This window comes from Bos javanicus, chromosome 21 (assembly GCF_032452875.1).
Source record: "Bos javanicus breed banteng chromosome 21, ARS-OSU_banteng_1.0, whole genome shotgun sequence".
Classification (NCBI taxonomy): domain Eukaryota; kingdom Metazoa; phylum Chordata; class Mammalia; order Artiodactyla; family Bovidae; genus Bos; species Bos javanicus.
Window position 1 is genome coordinate 24,615,442 of NC_083888.1, and position 10,337 is coordinate 24,625,778.

At 41.6% G+C, this 10,337-nt stretch overlaps 1 protein-coding gene across 4 annotated transcripts in view; it reads left to right on the forward strand.

Moving 5' to 3' along the window:
- The window catches only part of BTBD1 (BTB domain containing 1), a 51,948-nt gene extending 44,541 nt beyond the window's left edge, over positions 1 to 7,407 (forward strand). For 2 of the 4 annotated variants that reach the window (XM_061394544.1, XM_061394543.1), the window contains 3 exons: positions 815 to 902; positions 4,875 to 5,021; positions 5,540 to 7,407. In XM_061394544.1, coding sequence (XP_061250528.1) covers positions 815 to 902; positions 4,875 to 5,021; positions 5,540 to 5,698 — 394 coding nt within the window. In that variant the 3' untranslated portion in view covers positions 5,699 to 7,407. Of the gene's footprint in view, positions 1 to 814; positions 903 to 4,874; positions 5,050 to 5,539 lie in introns of all 4 variants that reach the window. The other 2 variants (XM_061394545.1, XM_061394546.1) reach the window with 1 other exon arrangement.
- Positions 7,408 to 10,337: the final 2,930 nt, after the last annotated feature.

Consider the following 10,337-nt stretch of genomic DNA (forward strand, 5'->3'; position numbering starts at 1 on the left):
GGTTTTTCCAGTGGTCATGTATGGATGTGAGAGTTGGACTGTGAAGAAAGCTGAGCGCCAAAGAATTGATGCTTTTGAACTGTGGTGTTGGAGAAGACTCTTGAGAGTCCCTTGGACTGCAAGGAGATCCAACCAGTCCATTCTAAAGGAGATCAGTCCTGGGTGTTCATTGGAAGGACTGATGCTAAAGCTGAAACTCCAATACTTTGGCCACCTCATGTGAAGAGTTGACTCATTGGAAAAGACTCTGATGCTGGGAGGGATTGGGGGCAGGAGGAGAAGGGGATGACAGAGGATGAGATGGCTGGATGGCATCACCGACTCGATGGACGTGAGTTTGAGTGAACTCCGGGAGTTGGTGATGGACAGGGAGGCCTGGCATGCTGCGATACATGGGGTCACAAAGAGTTGGACACGACTGAGCGACTGAATTGAACTGAACTGAAGTAGTCATCCAGCCGAGGAATTGTCAGTTTGGGATGCTGCTGGTTGACACATCTGTGTTCAGGAAGGAGATGTACAGGCAGATGTGGACTAAAATGATGACAAAAGAAGTGGGCATGTAGGCTGAAATGCTTGACTCAAAGGTGTACAGTACAGGCAACAGATTCTAGTTAAGTTCCTGTTAAGTTACTCTAGCTAGAGGTTTTGGGTAAGCAGAAGACATTTCTCAGGATGTTTAATTTTTAATAGTTTTCTTTATTATGAGCAAAGTTAGATGTGCTGAGTAACACTTAAAAAATGTATAAGCCTTTAGAACATGAATGCTTATTGAATTTTGTATGTTATTTGATATTTGGCCTCATTCCCTTAGGTTCACAGTTAACAGAAGAATCTCTATAGTTGGATTTGGTTTATATGGCTCTATTCATGGTCCCACGGATTATCAAGTGAATATACAGGTACACTTTTTTCACCCACTCTATACCATCTGAAATATATAACAAGTGTAATTTTGCAGTAAGGTACTGTTTTGATGAAATCCAAGTTTCATCAAAGGCATCAGAAAGCCTACTAGTAGCATTTTAAGCCTAGAGGGTTCCTTTTTACAATTGATCTAAAGTGTGTGGTTTCAGAAAATTGGGATCCTGGGGCTCTTAACAGAAGCATTCACTATAAGGAGCTCTCCTTTGTCCGGGAAGCCCTTCTGTTAGCCCTTCCTAGCTGCACTGGCTATCTGCAAACCCCCACCTGCTTTCTTCCTGATACTTGAATTCTAGAGCTTGAAACTGCCTAATTCCCTATAACTCCTGGTGACATCTCCGATCTCTGATGGTCTGTCTGTGCCCTGCCCCATTCTTAGGTCTGCTCCACCTCAGTTTTTTCCGATAAGGCATGATCATTTACCCTTGAAGAAAGTGAAGCTCTTCTCTCCTTCCCTCCCAGTCCACCAGTGTTCTCCACACTTTCCATTGCATGCCCTAGTTAGTAAAATTACTTTTGAAACACATCTACATTGTACTTTTATCTACTATACACATACACCTATGCAGTACTATACTAATTTTATACATAAATAAACACACAAAGGAAAAAAGGAAGTAAACAATATTTCAGACTTCCATAAACAGAAAATACTGCCCTCTAAAATGTTATTAATATTCTATTTTTAATAGTGAAAACGTGAGTGAACTTTGTGATCAAAATGCATCATTAGTCTTTAGGACCACACGACAATTCAAAGACCTTGTCTGATGACACCCAAAAAAGATACTTCACTTCTTCACAAACACTCACAAAGTAGCCCAGTCATGTCCAACTCTTTGTGAGCCTATGGACTATACAGTCCATGGAATTCTCCAGGCCAGGATACTGGAATGGGTAGCCTTTCTGTTCTCCAGGGGATCTTCCCAACCCAGGGATCAAACCCAGGTCTCCCGCATTGCAGGCAGATTCTTTACCAGCTGGGCCACAGGGGAAGCCCAAGAATACTGGAGTGCGTAGCTTATCCCTTCTCCAGCGGATCTTCCCCGCCCAGGAATCAATCTGGGGTCTTCTGCATTGCAGGCGGATTCTTTACCAACTCAGCTATCAGGGAAGCCCCCTCACAAAGATACCTCATTCCAAATGGAAGAATTGCTTTATTGGCTGGGCTAATGAAATCATGCTCATTTTAAAATCCTGTCCACTAAAATCTAGTGAAATTCAGCTATAAATTTATATTGTTCATATTAATTCGTTGCTCTTATAAATCAGAAAGTTACAGTTTTAATATTTTTAACAAATAGGTTCAAAAGCCACTGAAATTTGTTTATCTGAGAGATTTTAAAGGTTAGAAAATAAAAAAATCACAGAACTCTGAGGGGTATAAAGATTTTCATGATCACTCCTGGTTTTACTGTATATATTGTTGCTGCTAACTGCTAAGTCTCTTCAGTCGTGTCCGACTCTGCAACCCCATAGACGGCAGCCCACCAGGCTCCCCCATCCCTGGGAGTCTCCAGGCAAGAACAGTGGAGTGGGTTGCCATTTCCTTCTCCAATGCATGAAAGTGAAAAGTGAAAGTGAAGTCGCTTGGTCGAGTCCGACTCTTAGCAACCCCATGGACTGCAGCCCACCAGGCTCCTCCATCCATGGGATTTTCCAGGCAAGAGTACTGGAGTGGGGTGCCATTGCCTTCTCCTATATATTGTTGAGATCCTATCTAATAGGATCCGTAAACCCACTTAGGCAGGCTGTGTAATCTGCAGGCCTGGAAGAGCGAGGGCCTGACGATCATTCTCTATGGCTGAAGAGCCCTCTCTTCCTTCAGTGCCCGTCACATGTTACATGAAACTCCAGAGCCCTTGACAAACTGAGGGAGGGCATCAGGGTTATAGGTGTACTTAGCTGATAAAATAGAAAATGAATAGAAATAGGACTTCTCTTTATGTTCTTCCACTGAGTGACTGGTCTTATGCACCCTCTAGATACATTACCAGATAGATCTCCCTGGGTTTGAATTTCAACTCTGCTATCTCCACCGTGTGACTGTGGGCAGATTGTGTGACCCCTGTAAGCCTCAGTTTCCTTGTTTACTTTGATAGGCATGCTATGCTATGCCAAGTCGCTTCAGTCATGTCCGACTCTGTGCGACCCCATAGACGGCAGCCCACCAGGCTTCCCCGTCCCTGGGATTCTCCAGGCAAGAACACTGGAGTGGGTTGCCATTTCCTTCTCCAATGCATGAAAGTGAAAAGTGAAAGTGCAGTCGCTCAGTCGTGTCTGACCCTCAGCGACCCCATGGACTGCAGCCCTCCAGGCTCCTCCATCCATGGGATTTGGAATTCCAGGCAAGAGTACTGGAGTGGGGTGCCATTGATAGGCATAGTACCTCCATTATAATGTTCTGAGGACCAGTTGAGACGATGCCTGTAAAGTGTTTGAAACAGAGTCTGTTGCTATCATTGTTGCTCTAGTTTTATAATTTGATTCTCACAATAGCCTTAGGAGGAAGGCAAACAAATTTTTTCCCAAATTAAAAGGTAAAACTGAGTGGCTTGCTGTAGGTTGCATTGCCACAGCCAAATTTTGTGTCTCAGCTACTTTATTCCCGGGTGCCAGCATGTCTTTTGTTTCTTTTAAATTTTTTACTGAGCTGTGATACAGTGTGGTCCCTCCGTATCCTTGAGCGGTTGGTTCCAGGACCCCACATGGTTACAAGAACCCATAGATACTGAAGCCCCTTATATAAAATGATGTCATACAGTAAGCCCTTCACGTCCACAGGGGCCAATTGTATATACAGAAAAGTACACATAGTTATAAGTGTGTGACTTCCTTTCCATTTACTGTGGACTTGCTTGTGTAACCAGTGGCCTGATGAAGGAACAGTGCAATACAGCACCCCAGACATCCTGCGTGATCTTTTCTGGTCTCTCCCCGCAAGGTAGCCACTGTCCCAATCTTCCACTGCATGTACTGGTTCAGCCTGTGTTGCTATTACTCTCTTTATCTGAAATATGCAAAAAGATGGTTTTGTGAGCCTTGGCTTCCACACATACTGTCTTTACATGAAGACTTTTCTCTTATAACCTGGACCTCTGGCTTGAGCTTTTAAAACTCTTCTGTGGAGCCTCACCACTTCCTGATAAAATCAGTGTTTCCTGTCCTCCTCCACTTCATCTCAAGCACAACTCTCCTACTGCAGGTGCTGTTCTGAATTGTCCCTGTTTACTTGTCTTCTCATGACTAGAAGCTCCTTGAGGGTGTCTCAGTGCCTGGCACAGGTTATGGGACAGACAGAATTATCATATTTTAAATATCCACATAGGATATTACAGGAATTTCCCATCAACAAGACAGAGGCTTCTGCTGCTGCTGCTGCTGCTAAGTTGCTTCAGTCGTGTCCAACTCTGTGTGACCCCATAGACAGCAGCCCACCAGGCTCCGCCGTCCCTGGGATTCTGTAGGCAAGAACACTGGATTGGGTTGCCATTTCCTTCTCCAATGCATGAAAGTGAAAAGTGAAAGTGAAGTCGCTCAGTCATGCCCAACTCTTAGCGACCCCATGGACTGCAGCCCACTAGGCTTCTCCATCCATGGGATTTTCCAGGCAAGAGTACTGGAGTAGGGTGCCATTGCCTTCTCCAAAGACAGAGGCTAGCAAAGAGTAAAGGCTCATTTCCCTCAGGTTTCTAAAATCCACACGTTCTTTAACACCAGTTCCCAAGCCATGTGTCCTTTATAGAAGCTCCTCTTCTACAGCCAAGGCCGGTGAATGCGTTTTCTGACAGCGTGTTTCAAGCCATCTTTGGTGGTTAGAGATGGCAGAGAAAAATGACAACAGAAAGTAGAAGCCTGCTGTGCTGTTCCTAAGGGCTTCATATTCTTTTCTAGGAAACTTTATTTCAGTTGATGTAACTTAAATTTAACTTTTCTTTTAAAAATTACAGATCATAGAATATGAAAAAAAACAAACACTGGGACAGAATGATACTGGATTCAGTTGTGACGGAACTGCTAACACATTCAGGGTCATGTTCAAAGAACCCATAGAGATCCTGCCCAACTTGTGCTACATGGCATGCGCAACACTCAAAGTAAGAGTCTTCCCGAGTGTTCTACCTGGTGAGCTGCAGGGCCTGGGGTTTCCTCCTGCATGTTGCAGAGCACGTGTTTCAATAGCAGCTGAGAATCACTCACAATAAATCCTTGGCGGAAGCAGGGAAGGCAGGAAGCTGGGAGCTAAATTGTACCACGGCTTTGAGAAAAGCAGTGCCTCTCAGCACAGCTCTGCTCGGGAGAGCTGTTAGTTCTCCACAAGAATCTAGTAGCCCTTTGTTTGATCAGGAGATTGCAAGTTTAATAGAAGATAAAACAGTTTTGTTTTTTTTTTAAAACCATTTCACTGTTCTCTAATACCCGAGCTCTACGTTCAGTATTTTTAGTCATTAATTAGCTTGTAGCAGAAACTACATTTTTCAGTAAATGACTTGGCATAAATTGTTATACAAGAGCTATAAAGAAATAAAGTAGATCGTTAATCTAATTGAAATGCCATGTCCAGTTGAGTGCTTATTAAATGAAAATGACTAATGAACCGTTTGCTCTCATTTAGGGTCCAGATTCCCACTATGGTACAAAAGGACTGAAGAAGGTGGTGCACGAAACACCTACTGCTAGCAAGACTGTCTTTTTCTTTTTTAGTTCTCCTGGCAATAATAATGGCACTTCAATAGAAGATGGGCAAATACCAGAAATAATATTTTATACATAATTCAGCTTTATAACATCCAGCTGAACAGTACCTAATTCAGCATTATCATACACCCCGGCTAAGCAGTACCATGCAGTCTAGTCTCAACGGCATAAAGAACTGGTCACAAAAAAAGAGTTGGCGTGTTATGAATATTTATAACTGTAAGATAAGAGACATTTTGGTTTCTTAGGTAAATAAATGTTGACTTAAATCTCTGCATGATTTAATGGGTGATTTCCATTTTCTTGTAACCTTAAGGGAAAAAAGAATGGGTTTAATTGTTTTTAAAAAAACAGCTATTTCAGCTTTATCTTGTATAATTTCTTAGATCAGCTGACTCATGATATTTCAACAGTTTTATAATTGAAAGATTCTTGTTTTATGTAGCTTGTTTGTGTTTTTTGTTTGTTTCTGTTTGAACTATTTTGAAGGTTACATAAGATGAAGTAGGTCAGTATTTCCACAGAATTCCTACTAACTCAAGTTAATTTTCAGAAAATGAAGAAAGCTGACTTCATCCTTGGAGTTTTTAAATATCTGGTTGTTAGCATTTGGCATATTGCTAGAAATAGGCTTAACAAATGCCTCAGAAAATTTTGAGTGCATTTATAGGAAAAATATTTCATAATAATCTAGTAATATATTACATAGTACAATTTTAAACGATAAATTGAATTTGTACAAATTCACAGTAATCTGTTATGAACAGAGGATCTAAAGGTGTACTTTAAGACTGGATTCTTTATCACGTAATCTTTATCACTTAAAGTTTATAGTATATATAAACTATACCCATCTCTCTGAATGAGGCATGCTGTTGAGAATTCCCAAAATTGAAGTGATGATGGTGATGGTGGTGGTGCCTGGCTAAACAGACATCATCAATTCAACATTTGGTGATAATCTCATAAAGGAAGAAATGGAATGAAATACTAACATCTCTAACGACTGCTTTGATATCCAACAGAATCACACCTGCTGGAAAATATACTTTCTGAACACCTACACAGTTCTATCCAAGAAATAAGATTTAATATTTACGACCTCACTGTCACAGGTGCAGCTGCCTTAGGAGGGAATGGAAAGTATATTGGCAGGATGATATTTATACACTTTTATAAAGCAAAATTTTTATATAAATAACTTTCTTTTTCTTTCCCTTGAAAATGATTATCTCATTTAAAATGTATGTATAATTAAGCTCTATCAAATAGTTGTGGAAGATGTGCAGAAATCACAATTCTCTTTAGTATCAACTTAAAAAGAATTTTTTCTAAATGGTAATTAGGATAAAAAAATTTCCATCTAAAGTAGTATTTCACTGGATATTTTCATGAAGATAGGGAGGTGTGTTGGTGGCAGAGGTCTCTTTAAATGGCTAGAGGAAAAGGGAAATTTTTCCCTCTCTGGTAATATGATCTTAAGACTGTAAACCTCAGTTAACTGGAATAACTCTGAAATGTGTGGTCTGGTAAACTGAAGATTAACCAGCAAACACTCTTTAGTTTTGCTGGAAAGTACGACTGCAGAAAATACTTCTGCCTTAAAAAATACAGTATGCCAGAGGTAAGTTAATGTTTTTTGACGCTTGAAGTATTTCAGTTGCTTCAGATGTGTTACACTGAACGATTGTAACTGAAAGTAGTCATAGAAGGGACAAGAAATGGAACAGTTTACTGATATGGGACATCCCCTGGAATTATAAATAAATAAATATTATCCTTTTATTTTTTGTTACTTGTCTTTTTTTTCTAAAAGTGTTTGCTGCTCAGTTGTGTCTGAGTCTTTGTGACCCCATGGACTGTGGCCCACCAGGCTCCTCTGTCCAAGAGATTCTACAGGCAAGAATACTGGAATGGGTTGCCAAAGACACTGTTTTGAATAAAAGTTCTAGTTAATTGAGGTTTAACATTATTTTTGTTGATGTGTGTGTATGTGTGCTCAGTTGCTCAGTCAGTATCTGACTCCTTGCAGACCCATAGACTGTAGCCCACCAGGCTCCTGTGTCCACGGGATTCTCCAGGCAAGAATACTGCAGTGGCTTGTCCACTCATCCTCCCCGCCCCAGCCTGGTCAGCTCATTGCAGAACAGGCCAAATTTGAGAATTCCTTGGCCTTGATAATAGGTTGGAGTGAGGGGACAGAGCACAAAGGCTATAGACATTTAAATTTTTTTAAACGCTGGTGCCAAAGAATTTCTGCCCAAAGGGAAAAAAGAACAGGAGAGAGTCAACCAAGCTTTCAGAATAAACAAATTGGATTTAACAAGAGAAACTTTTTTTTTCCCCAGCATGTCTGTGGACTGCCATCTCTTATTTGATGGCCATTTGGAGATCATTTCAAGTCCATTCCATAATTGTTTTCTTGCTAAGCTTCCTTTGTGCAGAAAAATGATAATACAGTTAGGATGCTTTCACAAGTCCCCAGGGAAATTAATTTGTTTATGGGATTGTGTATCGTACAGTTAAACCAACAAGGAGGAACAGAGGCTTTCTCTATGCTGCACTAAAACCACTGCCCTGCGAGGTCACAGGCAGGCAATACTCTCAGGGCCCCAGTGAGCTCAACAGGTGCTTTGTTTTTTGTTTTTATTTTTGTTTTCTTCACAGTTTTAAAAATTAATTTTTATTGGAGCACAGTTGCTTTACAGTGTTGGGCTAGTTTCTGTTGTGCAACAAAATGAATCACCTATACCTATACATACGTGAAAGTGTTAGTGGCTCATTCGTGTCTGACTCTGCGACCCCATGGACGTCAGGCTCCTTCGTTCATGTGATTCTCCAGGCAAGAATACTTGAGTGGGTTGCCATTTCCTTCTCCAGGGCATCTTCCCAATCCAAGAGTCGAACCTCAGTCTCCTGAATTGCAGGCAGACTCTTTACTGTGTGAGCCACCAGGGAGGCCCATATATGTATATGTGTATGTATGTGTATATATATATATATGCCTTTTTGTGAATTTCCTTAACATTTAGTTCACTACAGAGCATTGAGTAGAGTTCCCTGAGCTGTACAGCAAGTTATCTCATTTGTTACCTATTTTATATGGTGTTCAGTCACTTTAGTTGTGTCCAATTCTTGCAACCCAATGCACTATAGCCCACCAGGCTCCTCTGTTCATGGGCTTTCCCAGGCAAGGATGTGGAGTGGATTGCCATTTCCTTCTCCAGGGGATTTTCCTGACCCAGAGATGGAACCTGGGTCTCCTGCATTGCAGGCAGATTCTTTCCCAGCTGAGCCACCCTCTATTTTATACATAGTAGTGTGTATATACTTAAACCCTGGCCATCCAGATGCACCCTAGAGCCATGCTTCTGAGAGTTGCTTCCACATCATCCCCACAGGGGGACTCTTCAGCTCAGCTCTCTGCTCTGAAATTTTGGTCATCTTCCCAAGACTGATGAGTGCAGCACAGACTGACACCCCTTCTGTAAGCCACCCCTGCTGCATCCTTGCTTGTGCGCTCATGAACCTCTCTCCATCTTAAAACCACGCAGATGCTTTGTGACACATGAGTATTATTCCTTCAGCCTGAGGTGAACCTTGATAACACTGAAGCAGATGGCACTAGGAGTCAAAAATAAGTGCACAGGGACTTCCCTGGTGGTCCAGTGGTTAAGACTTCAGCTTCCACTGCAGGAGGTTCAGGCTCGATCCCTGTTCAGGGAGCTAAGATCCCACATGTCTCGTGGCCAAAAAGTCAAAACACAAAGCAGAAGCAGTGTTGTAACAAATCTAATGAAGACTTCAAAAATGGTGGTTGTCCGTTTTAGTTGATAAGTTGTATCCTGACTCTTGCGACCCCTTGATCTGTAGCCCGCCAGACTCCTCTGTCCATGGAATTTCCCAGCCAAGAGTACTGGAGTAGGTTGCAGTTCTCTTCTCCAGGGGTTCTTCCCAACCCAGGGATTGAACCCAAGTCTCCTGCATTGGCAGATGGATTCTTTACCAATGAGCCATACCAAAAAAAGAAAATCTAAAAACTAAGTGCACAAAATTGAGAGATGATAAACTCACATAAGGGGCTTTCCTGGTAGCTTAGTGGTAAAGAATTCTTGCCTGGGAAATCCCGTGGGCAGAGGAGCCTGTCAGATTACAGTCCATGGGGTTGCAAAAGAGTCAGATACAATTTAGCAACTAAATAATAAACACACAAATGATTGGTCTGTATCATCCAACGGTGCACTGTTAATAGAGAATTTCCACTTGACGGCACTGAATCATATATCTTAATTGTCTTTCACATACACCAAGTCTGCATTATCACAGTTTCCGAATTTGCAGGGCAGAAATTTAATAAGAGTGATCATAATTAGCTCTAGTTTGTCTTGTTAAATCTCAAGAAAAATAGTGCAAACATTTAATCCTTCCTGTGATCAGGCTGGGACCATGCATTCAATCACACAGTGCGTTCTCCCTCAGCAGTCAGCCTACTTGCCAGGGAGCTCCAATAAAAATGAAAACAAAAGAATTAGTGACAGTGTGTATGTTGAGTTTAACACAGTGCCTGGAGCATTGTGGAAACCTGAAAAGCAGCAACCTCACCATGGACGCATGGCTAGGAAGGTTGGAGTTTAGCAGTTATATATGAACTATTGTTATGACCATCATCACCATTACTAACATTATTTCAACTTCAGCCTAAAAGCTTGATTAGA